At 43.3% G+C, this 19,424-nt stretch overlaps 1 protein-coding gene across 1 annotated transcript in view; it reads left to right on the top strand.

Annotated features, from left to right (window-relative positions):
* LOC145403337 (uncharacterized) overlaps positions 1-19,424 on the top strand; it is a 92,765-nt gene that overhangs the window by 55,354 nt on the left and 17,987 nt on the right. Inside the window, exons 7-9 of the mRNA XM_080275128.1 lie at positions 158-4,035; positions 5,047-5,154; positions 15,363-15,425. Of these exons, the coding sequence (XP_080131254.1) occupies positions 158-4,035; positions 5,047-5,154; positions 15,363-15,425 (4,049 nt within the window). The remainder of the gene's footprint in view (positions 1-157; positions 4,036-5,046; positions 5,155-15,362; positions 15,426-19,424) is intronic.

The following is a 19,424-nucleotide window of genomic DNA, read 5'->3' as shown; positions in this document are numbered from 1 at the left end:
GCAGTGACTGATGCCAAGAGATGCTGGTTTGGTTGCCTGTTGTACTGTACTTAAAATTTCTTTTTCTTGAGCCCATCTTGCATCATTGTCATCCTTAGGTTTGAAAGTAGACCAGGATCATGATGATGGGGATGATGATTTTTATGTATTTTTGCAGACTCTTTCCAGAAACTCCACTGGGTAGCTCTGTTGGTGAGCCCTCTTCTGGATCGCTCCTGAGGCCAGGACCATCACAGCCTTCACCCTTGAAACGGAAGAGGGGTGAGGAAGAGGGATACCAGGCTGGTGACTCCTCCTCAGATGTTCCTTACAAGCAACGCCGGACTGCAGAAGCTAGTGAGAGTAGTGAGTCTGGAGAGGAGAGAGTTTTTGTAGACTATTCTGCCCTCACCAGGAAAGATGTTGAAATCAGTCCCAAACAACAACGTCTCTCATCCAAAACCACAGTAACCCTTGAGGGCTCCAGTGCTGTCAAGTCTCTCACTTTTCAGTCCAGTGGTAGTGATGAAAATGGCAGCCGTTTACCAAGACCACCCACCCCCACAGAGAAGGAGAGTAAGGAAGAAGCAAGCAGGCATAGAGACAAACCAAAATACTCAGTTGCTGACACTGAAGATGAGGGCAGTGAGAAAGAGGGCAATATTCACACAGGCACAACGGTAGTGGAGACAGAGGCAGAGGAAGGTGATGGAGGTAGAAAAAGCAGTGAGTCTAGCAAATTGGACACTGCAGAAAGAAAATGTGGTGGGAGGTCTGATGTGAAGTTAGCAGTGCGATCCTTACCCATGCCAGAACAAATGCAAACTGATTCACAAGCCTCAGATAGCGATGATAGTGACATAGAGATACTTGATGAAAAAGATCGCAGTATAGAAGTTGTATATGAGAAATCAAAAGGCTGTCTGTCATTTGAGGAACAGGTAGCCTCACAGGACCTAAACCTGATGCTAACCTCCACTCAGCCAGAGTCTGTGTATGGGGAAGGAGAGGCTGGTCAGAGATTTTCTGAAGATGTGTCCTTCCAAAGTCCTGGAGAGGAAGAAAGCAGAGAATCTGAGAGCCTCCTTCGCCTGTCTGAATCAGAACCCCTTTTGGAGCAAGTCTCTCAGTCACACAGTCAGAGAGACCAGCGTGATGTAGGTAGCATGCCAGTCACACAGATGGAAAGTGTATGCAAGCCAGCCATTCTCACCCAGCCTGACATTGAACCATTAATTACTCTGCCATTATCAAGCTCCTCTGGTAGCAAAGAAAAAGCACCTTCCACATCTGAAAGATCATCTCAAGAAGAAAAAGAGGATTCCCAAAGAGAGGACAGCCAGAGTAGAAGTAGAGAAATTAAGAAATTGAGTGTTGATGAAGAATTAGATACTAATAAAGATGAAAATATGCCTCCTCCTCCAGGAAGTTCTCAGATTATGAAGCCCCCTGGGAGACTTCAGATGCCCATTATTTCCACACCGTGTTCAGAAGACTATGAGGCATTGCAAGAGAGTGAATCATTGTTTGAAAAGGCATCTAAGGCAGCCAGACAGAAAATTGAGGAAAAGAGAATTGAGGAAGAGGAAAAAAAGAAAGAAAAGGAAGTAAAAGCTGATACTATCAGTAACACTTCATTTGAAAGTTCAGAAATGATGCCAAGTTCTCAGTCAGCCTCAAAAATTGCAGAGTGTGCTTCTTCTGCAGATATGACTGTGGATGAGGGTGCCTCCACATCATCCACCCCAGTGTCATGTCTTGCTCCTTCCACTTCCTCACAATCCACTCCAGTTACTAGTCATCCCTCCCAGCACAGATCCTCTCAGATTGTTAGTCTGTTTGGATCTGGAAAGAAGAAGACTGAACAGACATTGAGTAGCCCTGCCCCTGAAGGATCTCAAGGGCCTTTTGTGGCAATGACAGACAGTGAGGATGAAGGGTCACCACACAGAAAGAGAAAGAAACCTTGTGCATCATTGGGGGCAACTGGAGACATCACAGAGAAACTTGGGAAATCATCTGTCCCTGCATATAGGTTATTGAAACAGAAGACTTCAACTCCCAACACAAGTCTAGGGGTGAGTCCCAATATATCAACTGAGGGTGAGAGCTATATTGTTAAGGAAGCTCACACCAGTGGATCTGGATCTGAGAGCTCAAAATCACAAGTACCTTCACCCAGTGAAAAGGAAGGTGACAAGTCTGTGGCAGAGTTAGGAGTGAAGTCCCCCGAAAGTGGACCCAGCATAGCAGACACAGAGGTTTTACCCGGCCATACTTCCATTAATACATTTGATGACATCCACAGACTTGGCTATGTGGGTCCAGTTACAGAAGAATCTATTGTCATGGTTTACACTCACCCAGTATCCAGAGAAGACATATATATTTTCAGAAGAGGAGATCGTATGATTGCAACAAAATTTTTGTTTGACTGGATGGAATCAAGGAGCAGTGGGAGTGGAGGAAGAGTGTCTGACATAAGTGCAACATCATCAGGCTATCTTGGGGACAGGAGCAGCTCCTCTGACTCCTCCCGTCGTGCCTCCATGTTTTCTAGTACGGGGACAGAATCATCACGTCTCTCCTTGGCAAGTGTCATCACAGTTGGATCCCCACCCCGTTCACATCATTCTAAGGACTTGAAGAATTACAATGACGATGGAGTATTTGTAATCCCACAGGCGCGAACTAAGAGTGGGAAGCACTCAGAAGTACCTTCCAAGCATGTGAGCATTAAAGAACCATCAGCCACAGTACATTTGAGCAGTGATGATTCCCCTCAGTCACCTGAGGGAAGAGAGCAGGGCAAGGGGAGAGGTCGAGGTCGGGGACGAGGTGGTGGAGGACGAGGCACCCCTGGTAAGAGGACTCCAGGAAGAGGACGGGGTAGAGGAAGAGGAAGAGGAAGGGGTATAGTCAGTAGAGAGGTGAGGGAGAAGGAGGAGGACAGTGATAACAAAGATGAGTCACCAGAGAAGGTGGAGCCAGAACCCAGGATCAGCAACGAACAGCAGCCAACCAAGAAAGACACTCAGTCGCTCTCTGTATCAGAACTGCTTGACTCTTTACCACCTGAGGTGCTGAAGATGCTGGAGAGCTCCCAGGCACCACTGTCAGAGGAGGAGGAAGAGGCCTTTGTTAGGCATGGAGGTGCAGATGCTGAGAGGCAACGTGCACATGTTCTGAAGCGAGTGAGAGAGGTAGAGCTGGAGCCAGGCCTTCTGGTTTTTGCGAGATTCACTGATAACAATTTTTATTCTGCAGTGTTGAAGGACCGGGATGTAGCAGATCGTTGGAATGTACAGTTCACCTTGGATCAGTATCAGACCTCAGTGAGGGAGGTTTATTTGCTGCCTACCGACTTGCTGCCGCGGGGTCAGACCTGTTATGTGCGTCACCAGACTGAGCACTACAGTGATCCTGGGGTGGTGAAAGGCCATGTAAGGGAACGAGGCACACTGTTGCACATAATAGAGACTGACCGTGGTGTGACACAGCGAGTGCCGCACTCCCATCTCCTGCTGACAGGGCCACAAGCACAAAGCATTCTCCAGGCCCGCCTTGACTTCCGATCCTTGGTGGCATCACCTGGCCGGGAACTTTCGCTGGATAACATAATAATTGCTAATCGCCGCCGACGTAACCAGAAACCCACATTTTCATCACCGAGGTCTAGCAAAGCTGATGATAACTTGGACACTAGTGAGGGCACAGCAGGAGAGACCGAGGACCCTGCATATGCTAACAGATCCCCAGCCAGATCACCTGCTAAGTCAGCAGCAGCAAAAAGATCTGGAAAAAGTTGGAGAGGATCCAAGAAGCAGGATTTATCAGTTCTTCAAGAGGAGAGTGAGAGTGAGGGTGAGGATGAAGGCAAAGGAAAGACTCCAGTCCAGAGCACCCCTAGAAGACAGAAGAGAGCAGCAACCCCTCGGACTCCTCGCACCCCCATAGCTCAAAGACTTCCGGAGGAGGCAGAGGAGAAAGCTGGTGGTCAGCCTCACACCCCCTCTGCCTCACACACTACACCCAAGAAGCGCCCCAGACCTCCATGTATGTCACATTTCACTGCTTCTCTGTAGTTCTTATTCTTATGTTCTGCATATAGAGGCAAGCTTCAAGTTTCAAGCCGTATGTTTCAGTCCAGAAGCTGTTCAATAATCTCAGAGTTTTGTAGATTACATACTATGTATCTTATAAAGAGCCTCACCAATTTGAATATTAACAAGCATAGTACTGCAGCATTGCACTAAACTTGAAGCCGTCTTGTAAATGTAAAACAGGGGGACTGTACTTGTAAAATTTATGAAGATTGTTAGGTCTTTGAGCTGGAGCCAGGGGTTTGGGGGCTTGAATGATAAATGAATGAATGTCTGGCCCATTTTGCAGGGTATGCTGTTGATATCTTTCTCACTTTTATACTTTCTCTTTCCTTATTTTCAGGATTCCATGGATAGAAACAGAGATCAGGATGATTATGATGATGATTAAGAAATGCAGTATTTTTTGGCACCTTCACTGTGATAATGCATTATATTATTTTATTTTTGTTATCTTTAAGCAGTTATCTTAGAAGAGACCTTTGGTAGAGGTAAGACTGCATTTCCATTAACTATAGAAAGGTATTGTAGTTGAGTACCTTTCTGTATTATTGCTTCCATGAAATTATTTTATCATTAACTCCTTCAGCCCATTTATTGATGAAAAATTTGGCTAGGATGATGATGATGATCTGGATGAAAATGAGGGTCACCTTGATGATAATAATGATGACTAATGAATAATAGTGATGGTAATATTAATAATAAATGTTACTGATGGTAAATGGTGGTGATGACATTAATGGATGATGATGATGTTCAGTGACATGATTACAGTGATAGATGATGATGATGATAACATTTATGATGAGAAGGACAGCATTGAGTGCAGTAGTAATGTTTATTGATAATGATGTTGATAATTGCCAATGATGATGGTGATGATGATGAATGATATGGCATGATGATGATGATGATGATAATGAAGAGGGATATTTAAATGATGATGACGGTAATACAGCAGGGTCAAGTCGATGCACTCAGACCCCGCAGAAAGTACCCGCACTGGAGGATCTGCCCAACAACCCCCTCTTAGGACCACTCCCCCCAGAGGGCTCACAGATATTCAAAGGTTGGTTGCCCATCTTTTATTATTAGCTTCATTGCCAAGCCTCAGGCCTCTACACCTCAAAGAGGGTCATAGACTGTTACCATTACTCCTACTTGTGGTGGATTTGCAGTAGGGTTGGTGGTATGGTATATATTTTGTCATTTAAGCAGATTATTAAAATTTAAATATGATTTTTTTAAAATTTATTTGGTTTTTTTTTTTTTTTTTTTTTTTTTTTTTTTTTTTTTTTTTTTTTAAGCCAGCCTGTTAAATGCCACATTGTAACCCATTGGCTGTTGCACACAAGTCATTCAACACAGTGACATGCTATAAAAGAGTTAGGAGATTCCAAGCCTGGCTGACTTCAGTTGTTAAATGGCTTCATGGAAAAGCTGTTGTTACAATAAAAGTAACCGACTGAATCATTGTACTTCTTAATAGATTTCATTTCAGTTCCATGCATGCTGTTAACATATAGCATGTAATGGAGGCACATCATTAATGCTTTGCCATTTTGTTTCCTGAGCAGTGGAGAAGTTACCAGCTCAGCGTTACTGATAATGTATTCTAGAAAGATATACAGTATGTGGCAGCTGACTGTAGGCTTCAGTAACATGTTGTGACATGAAACTTGCATCACTGCTAAAGTGGACTACTCAGTGCACCACAACATCTCAGAGGGAACACACTAAAGCTCCTATACTCTGCTTTAGTATGAGGGGGGATTAAGAAGTTCATGGCCTAAGGTAGGAGGGATGAGCTGCACAGGTTTCAATGATTCTTTCTGTTACAAAAAATTAAAATTAAACCTTGACAGTCAGAAGATGACTGTATGATGGCTGAAGTTTTCTGTATTCTCAGGAACTGCTGACCTTTAAGATGTAATTATCTATACCTGAAAAACAGCGTGAGTTAATAACTTTAAACTTTGTGTGTAAACATTCTGCAAATTGAACTACACACATATTCAGAGAAAACTATATAGCTCACTCTCTGCTACCTTAGGCCACAAACCTATCAATCACTCCTTGTCTAAGTCAAATGCTTCCCTCTAACCTCTACAGTATACAGTAGAACTCCATTTAATCGATACTCAAACATCCGGCAACTTCAAACAGTTGGTAGATATGGAGGGAGTGTTAAAATAAAAATAATCGACAAAAAGAAGAGGGCATTTCTTGCAATAATGAAAAAAATATATATTGCAATTAATTTGGTTTGTTTTGTGTATAAAGGCACCAACATGCTTGCATGCATTGGCCTTAGTCACCTTATGATGAGTCTTCATGCTGCTCAGTGTCAAACATCCTCTTTATTATAAAGTTTCAAAAAACATGCTTGCATGTGTTGGCCTTGGTCACCTAATGGTGGCCCCTCTGTTCAGTCCCTTATCCCTAAGGTTACACTGTATATCCTCATCGTAAGTCATTTTTCAGTTTGCCTGTTGCAACTCTACCCTCAAGTTTTTACCACTGACCCTCTTCACCCAGTTGTCACCCTCCATCTTCTGAACATGCCCAGACCATCTCAATCTGCCCCTTTTCATCACAACATTAATGCGTTCAGTCGCCTTCCTACCTCCCAACTCTTTGTTTGCTGTCCTAATCTTCCCCCCAGTTTGTCATTCATGGATGCACTACATATCTGTTGGATCATTCTCATTTTTGTACATTACAGCTTACAGATATCCATTACAGTCCAAGTCTCACAGCCTTACGGCATTGCACTCTAGACTGTGCCGCATACATGCAGTACTGAACAACATTATTGTTATATCATTGTTTATTTTAGTGGTTAAATTGATTTTTGCTTCTATTACATTTTGCTTGCATATTTAAAATAAGTGGTTGTTGAGAAAAAATAAATTATTTAGTCAGGTAGGTATATCATCTATCTATCTATTGCCAGACGCCTCAATCCCGTTTGGGGTGGCCACAAACAAATCGCCTCCAAGTCGCCCTGTCCCCTGCCATTTCACTGCCCTGCTCCCAACTCACACCCCCCTCTCTCATATACCTCTCCACCCCATCCCTCCATCTCATCCTCGGCCTCCCTCTCCCTCTTCCCCCCTCCACCTCACTCACATACACTCTCTTCGTCAGTCTTTCGCCCTCCATCCTCTCCACATGGCCAAACCACCTCAGTGTGTTCCTCATAACGCTTCCTATCACATCCACATCCACACCACAACGCTCCTTTATATCCTCATTCGTCAGCCTGTCTCTCCATGTGACTCCACAGGCTCCTCTTAAATAACTCATTTCCACTGCTCTCACTCTTGACTTGTGTTCTTCCAACAATGTCCAAGCTTCACTTCCGTACGTTAGAGTTGGTATCACAATACTGTCATGTAGTAACTTTTTCACTTCCATGCTCACTTCCCTGTTTCTTATCACTGCTTTCAAGGAACCAGCAACCTTTCTTCCCTGCTGTACCCTTTCAAGCACTTCACCCTCCAAACCTCCATCCTTACTCATCACACTACCCAAATACTTAAACGTACTCACATTTTCCAATTCCTCACCATCTAACCTCGCTGTACATTCACTAACTTCACCTCTCTCAAAGACCATCACTTTACTCTTCCCTACATTCACCTTTAGGTTCCGTTTCTTACACACTCTCTCAAACTCATCCACCAAGCCTTGCAGCTCCCCTTCATCTTCACTCAACAACACAGTATCATCTGTAAACAACAGTACAGGGAGTTTCCAAACACTATCCTCTCTCACCAGGGCCACTCCAACATCCACTACCCTACCTTGTACCTCTTTTATTACCCCATCCATGTACAGATTGAACAACCATGGAGACATGACACATCCTTGTTTCAAACCAACTTTCAAAGAGAAAAATTCACTTAGTTCACCATCCACACGCACTGCAGCCTTCGCACCATCATACATACTCTTCACAGCATTCAACAACTTCCCATCTAAATCATGTTGATTTAAATAAGCCAACCCTGAAGCGCAGTCACCAGAAATGTGCAGTAAGTCACATTTAATGTCAACATAGTGTTCCCAGGTCTCAGCTTTTTGCTACACCCACATTGATGGTCAGATCCAGTGTTTGTCCCATTCTTTGTCACTCAGTCATTGAGGTATTATACTTGTGTGAAAGATGAAAACTAGTAAGTTGCAATCATAGAGTTTTATGAGTGTTACTGCACACTTTCACTTCTGTCAGTTTTTGCCTTGCTCACTGGGGTGAGTCTAAGGTGCATATGATGTGACGTGCAGCTGGGATGTGCTTGGGGGGTTGTCCAAAGACAAAGGACACATTGAGATGTGTTGGTGTGGTGGATACAGTTAGTTTAGGTGCAGCAGGCAATCTGTGCTTTTTCTTTTCCTTACATTTGATGCTGTTGATTTAGAGAATTGGCAGCTCAGCTTTATACAATGAGTGAAACTTTAAGGACTGGTAGGAATGTTTCATATACTGTACAGTAAAACCTCAGTATAACAGACTGCAATATACTGGAATTCACCTATATCAGAATTGAGGAGCCTACTAGACTAAATTTTTATACAGTATATCGGAAAGTCTGATGAAGCCAGAAGTGGTCTGGACTGCCTGATCACTTCAACTATGTTCACCACAATAAGGTAAATAGAAGACATGTGTATCAGTGTACAGTACAGTATTATTATATATATACAGTATATTACACCATTTGATTATTGTAGTGCATGTATAATACAGTACAGTACTGCAATGATAGTGAAAAACCATTGGTGCGATCCAGACTAATATCTGATATATCAGAAAAGCTTCGGGTTAGCAGGGGGAAGTCCAGATGTCTTATTTATTGAACTTTCACCTTTTTCGGAATGGAATGAGCCCTAATTAGTCCATTATAATGAGGCTGTACTGAACAGAGGAATTATTAACAGTAGAACTTTTAAAAGAAGAAATATAATGAGGACTTAATTGCACTTTAGTTGCTCCTTTTAGCTTCATTACTGTGGTGATGTTTTTTATTTTACCCAAGTTACCTGTAAGCAGTTATAATCAGCTTCAGATTTTATCATTGAGAATTTCAGAGTAAAAGATAAAACCCTTATTTCAAACCTCAATTACTTTATTTTGAACTACAAGCAATTTTAAGGAAAAATTGAGTGAATTCATCAGCACCTTACTAATGATGCAACTTTTAGTAACAACATTGAAGGAGAAGTGATTGTGGATGTTGAATGTTGGAGCGGCTGTAGTGAGAGAGGGCAGTGTTTGTTTGCAGATGATACTGTGTTGTTAAGTGAAGATGAAGGCTTGGTGGATGAGTTTGGGAGAGAGTGTAAGAAACAGAATCTAAAGGTGGCTGTAGAGAAGAGTAGAGTTATGGTCTTCGAAAGAAGTGAAGTCAGTGAATGTACAGTGAGGCTAGATGAGGAGGAAATGGAAAATGTGTGTGCTTATTTACGTACTTGGATAGTGTGATGAGTATAGATGGAGGTTTAGAGAGTGAAGTGCTTGAAAGAGTGCAACAGGGAAGAAAGATTGCTGGTTCCTTGAAAGCAATGATAAAAAACAGGGAAGTGAGCGGGGAAGTGAAAAAGCTACTACATGACAATATTGTGATACCAACTCTAATGTATGGAAGTGAAGCTTGGACCTTGTTGGCGGGACAGAAGCCAAGATTGAGAGCAGTGGAAGTAAGTTATTTGAGAGGAGCATGTAGAGTCACATGGAGAGACAGACTGACAAATGAGGAAGTGAAGGAGCGTTGTGGTGTGGATGTGGATGTGATAGGAAACGTTAGGAGAAACACACTGAGGTGGTTTGGATATGTGAAGAGGATAGAGAGTGAGAGACTGACAAGGAGAGTGTATGTGAGTAAGGTGGAGGGGGGAGAGGGAGGGGGAGGCTAAGGATGAGATGGAGGTATTAGGATGCGAAACAACTGAACTCACCGGCCTCACACTTCCAAGTGAACGGGCTCCGCCTGCATACCGCAAGACCCTTCCAATGACGTCACCACTCGGACCGTAACAAGTGCGTGCGCGCACACACACTAACAGCAATATGAACTGACGCTCTCGTCCTCTCTTCTTAATTTGATGAAAGATCCCAAGGACAAAACTGAATGGATTATTGGCGTCCTATACACACTATGTATCCAATACATAGACTTTTGTTTAAGCACCATTAAGACCCAGTCTGTAACCACATACAGATATGTGGTGTCCCTTGAAGTATTAAAATCCTTCTAGTCCCGGCTGACTGCTGCACGCAGCCGCTCGGTCGAGGCACCTTTCTTGGTGAGACAGTCAGCCAGTTGTTGTGATGTATCCACCCAAGACACTTCATCAATATCCCCTCACTCCAGCATGTCTTGTAATACAGAATATCAATGTGCAAGCTTCTTTCTTCCACACTCCTACAGGAGTAAAGGGCGTCTACCAGACTCTTGTTATCCACAAAACACTTGATCTTGAAATCTCCACGTCCAGAAACCTCATGCAATATGTTGGCGAGATATACAGCAGTTTCAGCACATTCAAGCAGTGCCAACGTTTCAGCAGATAAAGTAGATTTGACGACCAGCCTGATCTTTCTAGTCTGCCAGAATAAGGGACATCTTGCCCCACTAGCATCTCATAGGAAGATCACAAAGCCTCCCTGAGACCCATTGCCTACAAGGTTGGCAAAAGAGGCATCTGAAAAGCACTCTATATAACATTCATCGAGTGGCCCCATTCTTGGAATGTATAACTTCACGTTGTCAGTCTTCACGCTTTGCAATCACCTTGTTGAGCCTAAGTAAATCTGCTAGGGTAGCTCGGTTGCTAGTCATACTCAACTCACACACATCAAAGGCAATATCTGGTCGAGTGCGTGTGGCAATCCAATTGAGCTGCCCAATTAACGCTCGGTACTCAGTTTTCTCAGACTCAGACAGCTCTCCTGATTTTACTGCTGCACGATGTCTGCTCAGCATGACTGGTTTCAAAGACGGATCTTACTGGAACTGGTCAAGCGTTATGCTGCCGTCGCTGTTGGAGACGACATTTAGATCAACGTATTTGAAAGCTTTTGATTCCGAACTGCCGATGAGGAATATTTGGCTCAAACTGTTTATCACTTGCTGCTCGAACTCACGTGTACCAGCCCAATGGAAATCATCGACATAAATGCATATAATGCCTTGGATCTTGCCCCTATTACTCCAAGAGAACAGTGCTGAATCCAGTGATGACACCTTAGCTCCGAGACTCATCATCTGATATTTAACGCGCAGGTACCAATGCCTAGCAGCATCACAAAGGCCGTAAACCGTTTTCCTTAGTCTCCACAGCTTACCGTTTGCATATTCAGGCAGAGGACGTAAATGAACAACTCGCTTCATGTCGTTACCTTCCAGATAATCAGCTTTCACGTCCATAGCGTGGCAATCCCATTGGTTGGTGGAGGCAAAAGAAGGTGCCAAACACTCAGCCTCTTTTGAGCATGTAGGAGTCTTTCTGGAGATCCACGGTGTCTTCCTCAAATCCTCTGGCGACTAAACGGGCTTTAACAATCGGCTTCTCGTTTTCCATTTTTTCCGTCACAACCCATCGAACCGTTATGGCATCTTGCCCAACATCATCTACTTCCTCATACATGTCATTATTCCGCCAGTTTGTAATTTCTTTTTCCTTGGCGCATAATACGTCCTCAGAGTTGAAAAGAACAAGCATCTCTGCTTCATCATCAACTACTTCCCATGTGCTGAAATCATTTTGCGGATCCACCTAATCAATACTGCCATCAGAGTCCCTCTTCAAATTGTAGCAGTGTTTGTACTTTCCAGTGGCTTTTCCCACCCGACTCACAATCCTTCCAGTCACCAACTCTCCAGTTTCTGAATGTATTCCCTTTATACACTGACCAACAGAAACCTTGGGAGGCTCCTTAACCAGAAGAGAAACTGTGGGAGGCTGATCATCCAGGATTGCACCATTTTCCGACTCATCATCCGGTGGATAGTCATTCAATACTTGCGAAGAATCTTCATTAGGCTTCTCTTGGACTACGCTGTTCTTCTCATAACTACTGACACTGTCTTCAACTGTAGTACAGTATTTCGTTCTGGAGCACGTGCTAGACGACACACGTGCTCTTGCACGTAGACACCGCTGTGTCTCACCAGAATTTGTTTTCCATCTCTGCCTATTACGATTCCAGGACCATGCCATTCATGACTGTCATTTCTTTTGTAGAAGACCTCATCTCCATTTTGGATGTCATTTAAGTCACTCGAACGTATGTTGTGCCGCAGAGCCCTAGCCAAACGTTCACCCGATTCAGTCTTTATAAACTCTTGCCTTGCTAAATGAAGAGCGTTCAAATTGTCCCTCACAATTTTTGATGGTGATGTAGGTTCCAAGGCTGGAGGATCATTTGCATACACATTAGGCAGGCCAGGGTTTTGACCAAAAACAAGTTGGTTAGGAGAAAAACCTGCATAGTTGGTGAGAGCATTTCTTCCCAATACTGCCCAAGCCAAGGCCACATTCAAGTCACACTGACTTTCAGCCATTATCTTCCTAACAGTGTCACCTATGACTGTATTTTGACGCTCACATACTCCGTTGCTCCATGGACTTTCTGCGGACATTGTCATGATCTTGATATTAAAGGCCTCTCCCAATGCTCGTATTTCAGCATTGTTGAATTCACACCCATTATCTGTGACCATTTTTCCAGGTGCGCCAAACAGTACAATCCAGCTCTGAAATATTCCTTTGATAATGATGGTCGCACATTTGTCCGCAGTTACTATCGCAGTGCAGTACTTAGTCGCCAAATCAACAAGGACTAAGAAATAATGCCTTCCCCAAGCTTTCAAATCCACAGCTATGGCTTCGTTAAACTTAGATGCCTTGGGCAAACTGACTACGGATCTAGGCTTAGCTCTCTTGTGCCTACAACAGACTGTACATGCATCAGATACATCCTTGATAGCTTGCTCCAGTTCTGAACTTTTAATTCCAGCATCTGTAATAAGTCTGATTAGTTTAGCTGATGTTGGGTGTCCAAATTGCCTGTGAAGCTTCGAAGCCATTTTGTCTATATCACCCCCAAGAGATGCCAGTGCAATCGTTTCACAAAACTCTTGGCCTAGTCACAAAGAAATTGGAAACAAATAATGGCCTGAAGATGAGGACTTCGAATTTATGATAGTTCCACAAATTTTGACCTGGTCACTCTCAAAATTAATCACCATTTTTGCTTTTTTCATGGAACGTTTGCTCAGCAGCAAGGGAATATAGCAGCTCACCACATTAGTCACAATGGTTGCACACATATTTCCAATGTAGCAGGGCAGAGTAACACGTTTGAGGGAAGATACTGTGGCACCATCAGCGAAAGTAAACGTCGAGGATGACTTTTCTTCTAGTATAGCTTCACGTTCATAATCACTGAGCTCACTTAGATAGCATTTGATCCATTCAGCCCCACATACAGTTGTAGAACACCCTGTGTCTAGAACAGCACATCCCTTTGATTCTTCTACTAGCATCTGTAATTTACCTCTACTAGCTGTATCATCTGCATAGCCCATAAATAATGACAGATGCACTGTTTCATAATTTTCTTCTCGACTGCCTTTATTTTCGTTTGTATCCGGACATTCACGTGCCCAATGAAATCGAGAATCACATACTAAACACCCCGACACCTTACCATCAGGCCCAAACGGGTTCTGCCGCCTGCCAGTGGATGAACGTTGGGAAATTCTAGCAGACACAGTTGAACGGCCATCACCACAGCCTCGATCACGTACTGCACCACCCCGAAACCTTGTCCTTTCTCGTCGAGTACTCCTAACGTAAAACGTTTCCTCATCCCCGACTTCGTCACTCCAAAAAACTGGTTCACTCTTCACCTCACTGGCAGACACTGATGCATCGTTCCGCCTGCAAATTTCTCTAGCGAAAATACGATTCAGGGCAGATTTCATATTTTCGTAAGTTACCTCAGTTATCGCAGACATCACTAGTTGTTGCTCACTATCTGAAAGTTTGTATGAAGCCAGAAGCATAAAAGCCATCACAGAATTAGGTAGTTGCATGTCCTGCTTTGTAAATTTAAAATAAACATGCTTGAATTCTGCCACGAACTTACGAATGTTCATATCACCAGGTCTTCTGAAGTTGTACAATTCATGAAAAGCTGCAAACTGCCAGCGTCCTTTGTCCACCAGAAATAAACCGTCTAGTTTGTTCAACAAGGTCTGAACACCATTATCATCTTTCAGATCAGCAGCGTCAATTTCTGAAGACGCCACCCTCGCTCTTCCTGACAATGAAAGGTGAATGGCTAGAGCTTGCTTCTTTTTCGGTAAGTCCGTCAGTTCGCATCGTATGTCGATGTCCTTCTTCCAACTCTCATAGTCAGAATCATTTTCAAGTTTTGGAGGCCACTTAGTGAGCACGACGCCATTACGCTCTAACTACGCTCTGCTACCAGTATTAGGATGCGAAACAAGCGAACTCATCGGCCTCACACTTCAAGTGAGCAGGCTCTGCCTGCATACCGCAAGACCCTTCCAATGACGTCATCACTCGGACCGTAACAAGTGCGTGCACACACACACACTAACAGCAATAGCACTAACAGAGAGATAGAGTAGAGAGGTATATGAGAGAGGGGGATGTGAGCTGGGAGCAGGGCAATGAAATGGCGGGGGACAGGGGGACATGGAGGTGATTTGTTTGTGGCCACCCCTTATGGGATTAAGGCTTCTGGCAATCGATAGATAGATAGATTTTTTACTTATTATTATTATTATTATTATTTTATTTTTTATTTTTTTAAAATTCTTCCTGTTAAATCCAGAGTAAACTACAGAAGGATTGCCTATCAAGTTCCAGTACAGCATATAACGTTAATTTGTCAGTTCCCCCAATTTACAGCACCATTGCATAAAAAAATTGTATTAGAATACACTCGGCCTATACAAGAACTTGTAATTGCCATCCATGCAAGTAACTCTACCTGACAATGATTCGTGTCTTCTTTTGGCCATTTCCTGAATAGCAGTTGTTATTTATTGGCTGAATAAAATAGATAGATAGATAGAAAATGCTACTGTATGTCCATGTATTATTTTCTTAACATTTCTTCATAGCTAGCAAAATATTTTTCATCACATATCCTATACCAGTTCAGCATTTGATATGGAAACGTATAATTATTCTGTCTGGTTAGAGTAAACCATCTTACAATAATCTTTTTTGCAGGGTACACGATCCTGATGACAAGTGGTGACAGCAGCATCAGGAAGCGTGACAACCCCGATGATGGTGAGCATTGCCCAGTTACTGCCCTTGTCAAGTTTCCCTGCTCACACCTTTCCACCCCCCCACACTGCTCAAACATACAGAAATAATAATGATTAGACAGACATGTTGATGTATAGCATGTTCTTGAATGCGAGGGATTTTTTGTTTTTAATAGGAGGAAGAAGGAACCAAAGGCTGCAAACCTGCAATTAATGTTCCTTCCAAGAGAAAAACAAAATACAATAGAGAGCCAAATTCAAGATCTGATCATTTCGAGATGCCTGGACACACTGCTTTTCAAATACTGGAGGTCATAGGAAGCAGGAATACAGACAGAGGGAGACAGTTCCAGAGTTGACCTGTTTCGTAAATGAAGGACTGGGAGTAACGGTTAACTCTTGCATTAGAGAGTTGGACAGAAAAGGGATGAGAGTTTGCTGCTAGACGGGTGCTACGCACCCGTCCTAGAGGCGGAGGAATGCATGCAGACAGTTCAGAGGAGCAGTGACCATTGAAGTACTGATAGAAAAGAGATACAGATGCAACAGTGCGACGAAGAGACAAAGGTTGAAGGGAGTCAGTAAGAGGAGGAGAGTTAATGAGACAAAAAGCCTTTGACTCCACCCTATTGAGATGTGCTGTATGTGGGGAGCCTCCCCACACATGAGAGTTGTATCCCACACGGGTGGATAAAACCCCTGTATAGAGTCGACAGTTGTGCCGGGGTAAAGAAGGAACGGAGTCGGCTTAGCACACCTAATCTCTTGGAAGCAGATTTTACAAGAGATGTTATATGATCTTTCCAAGATAAGTCCTGAGTAAATGAAACCCCAAGCATGTTCAAGGGTGATGCAGGATTAAGCTGAATATTATTAAACATTAGTGGGTACACCTGTGGAAGATTTTGTCTGGTTAATAGGTGTAAAAACTGAGTCTTTGATGCATTAAAAACAACAGGATTATTTTTATCCCAGTCAGAGATTCAGAGATACGAGCCAAGTCAGACATTAGGTGTGCCATAGCCTTATCCCCTGTTTGTTGAAGTAACTGCTGAGATGGACTTTGCGGGAACCAAATGGAAAGGTGAAGGGTGAAGTCATCAGCGTATGAGTGGATAGGGTTAGATGTACAGCTTAGAAGGTCATTGATGAATAAAAGGATGAGTTGGTGATAGGACAGAGCCCTGAGGAACTCCACTATTGATAGATCTAGGAGGAGAACGATGGCCGTCTACAACAGCGGGTAGAGAACGACCAGAAAGGAAGCTAGTGATGAAGGCACAGATAGAAGGATAGAAACTGTAAGAGGGAGGTTTGGAAATTAAAGATTCATGCCAGACTCGATCGAAAGCCTTTGAGATGTCAGGTGCAATGGCAAAGCTTTCGCCAAAGTCCCGAAAGGAGGATGACCAGGAGTCTGAAAGGTAGGTGAGAAGATCACCAGTGGAATGACCCTGACGGAACCCATACTGACGCTCAGAAAGAAGGTTGTGATAGGAAAGATGCTTTAAAATGTTTCTATTAAGAATTGATTCAAAAACTTCTGAGATACAGGATGTTGAAGTAATTGGACGATTGTTAGAGGGTTGGGAATGGTCACCCTTCTTTGGGACTGGCTGAATGAGAGCAAACTTCCAACAAGAAGGAAAAGTACAAGTTGATAGAAAAAGGCGAAAGAGATTGCTTAGGCAGGGTGTAAGCACAGAAGCACAGTTCTTGAGAACAACAGGAGGGACTCCATCAGGCCCATATGCCTTATTAGTATTGAGAGGAGAAAGTGTGAGAGAATGGGAGTATGGATGGGGTATATGTGCAGGAGTAGGTGAGAATGAGAGGGCTAAGGAAGGAGTATGTATAGTTGTTAGTAAAAGATGGAAGAAGAGCATAAGACAGTATGGATCAGTTGGGTCAAGGATTGTGTGGGTAAAGTTGAAAGTTGGAATACAAATGTGGGCGATTGTGTGTGTGTATGCGCCAACGCAAGATCGTGCTAGCAGAGTGAGAGAAGAGTTCTGGACAAATGTGGAAGTGTGCATGGAAAAGTTTGGAAGGAATGAGAGAGTGTTTTTGATCGGTGTTATGAATGGTAAAGTAGGGAATGTGAAGGTGGATGGAATAGTTGGTGAGTGGGGTGTTCCTGCTGCGACAGATAAGAATGGCAGTGCGTTAATGGTCATTTGTTCTGGGAGGGGGTTGGTGATAGCCAATACCCTCTTCAGGCATAAAATGATCCACAGGTATACATGGCGAGTGATGAGAAGGGTGGGTGGTGAACTGAATGAAAGGAAGGCAATGATTGGTTATGTGTGTGTGGATGAAAGGATGCGAAGATGTGTAATGGATGCAAGAGCTTATAGAGGTTGGGGGAGTGGACTTTCTGACCACTACTTGGTGGTGGCCAGAATTAGGATACAAGTAAGATGGAGGAATAGAAGGGAAAGACGAGAGGAAGGAGTAGTTGCAAGGAGAGTGGAAAGGTTACAAGAGGATGAGAAAAAGGCAGAGTATAAGAGAGAAGTGGAGGAACAATTGGGCAAATATGAATTGGAGCAGATGTGGGACGTGGAAGGTGTGTGCAAGATATTTACAAAAGAAATATGTGCAGCATGTGATGTGGTGTGTGGGAGGAAGAGAAGACGGAGGGGGGTGCAAGGAACAACGTGGTAGACTGAAGAGGTGAGACAGGCTGTGGCACAAAAGAAGAAAGCATACAATGAATGGATGAGAAATAGGGGCATGGAAGAAGTTGAGAGGCGGAAGAGAGAGTTATATGTAGAAAGAAAGAGAGAGGTGAAAAGGTTAGTAAGAGAGAGTAAGAAGAGAGTGAATGAGGAATTTGGAAGGAATTTGAGTGTAAAGTGGAGGGACTGTAAGATGTTCTGGAAAGAGGTGAAAAGAGTAAGACAGGGTGGAAGTGAGGTTAGCAGGGGAGTGAAAGATAAAAATGGTAGATTACTAGTGGGGAAGGGAGAAAAAGTGAGCAGATGGAGGGAACACTTTAAGGAATTGTTGAACATAGAGGATGGAAGTAATGCGAGTATAAGTGGCTGGGGAATGGCTGGGAGAAGGAGGGAGGTGAGAAGACAGGAAGAAATCAGTAGGATAGAAGTTGTGGAAGCAATGAAGAAAGTTAAATTGGGGAAAGCCCCAGGAATTGATGGAGTGTGTGGTGAAATGCTGAAGCATGGGGGAGAGATAGTAGTAGAATGGATGTGGAAGATGTGCAGATTGGCCTGGGAGGAAGGTAGAATCCTGGAGGATTGGAGGTCAGGTATAATTATTCCCTTATACAAAGGAAAAGGGGAAAAAGAAGTGTGTGGTAATCATAGGGGCATTTGTCTTCTTAGTATAATAGGAAAAGTGTATGGTAGGATACTTATTGATAGAGTTAGAGAAAGAACAGAGGAATTAGTTGGAGAAGAACAGGGAGGCATTAGGAAGGGAAGAGGTTGTGTAGATCAGATATTCATTCTTAGATCTTTAGTGGAAAAGTTTCTAGAGAAGGGAAAGAAGTTGTATGCGGCTTTCATGGAATTGGAGAAAGCATATGACAGGGTGGATAGACAAGGATTGTGGAAAGTATTAAGAATATATGGAGTAGATGGAAAGTTGTTGAATGCTGTGAAGACTATGTATGATGGTGCTAAGGCTGCAGTGCGTATGGATGGTGAACTAAGTGAATTTTTCTCTTTGGAGGTTGGGTTGAAACAGTGATGTGTCATGTCTCCATGGTTGTTCAGTCTGTTCATGGATGGGGTAATAAAAGAGGTACAAGGTATAATAGTGGATGTAGGAGTGGCCTTGGTGAGAGAGGATAGTGTTTGGAACTCCCTGTACTGTTGTTTGCAGATGATACTGTGTTGTTGAGTGAAGACGAAGGGGAGCTGCAAGGCATTGTGGATGAGTTTGGGAGAGTGTGTAAGAAACGGAATCTAAAGGTGAATGTAGGGAAGAGTAAAGTGATGGTCTTTGAGAGAGGTGAAGTCAGTGAATGTACAGCGAGGTTGGATGGTAAGGAATT

The sequence above is a fragment of the Coenobita brevimanus genome, chromosome 60 (genome assembly GCF_032717465.1).
Source record: "Coenobita brevimanus isolate Jiangsu-jjx chromosome 60, ASM3271746v2, whole genome shotgun sequence".
Lineage (NCBI taxonomy): Eukaryota > Metazoa > Arthropoda > Malacostraca > Decapoda > Coenobitidae > Coenobita > Coenobita brevimanus.
Note: the sequence above shows the minus strand (reverse complement) of the source record. Positions and strands in the feature narration are given on the sequence as shown.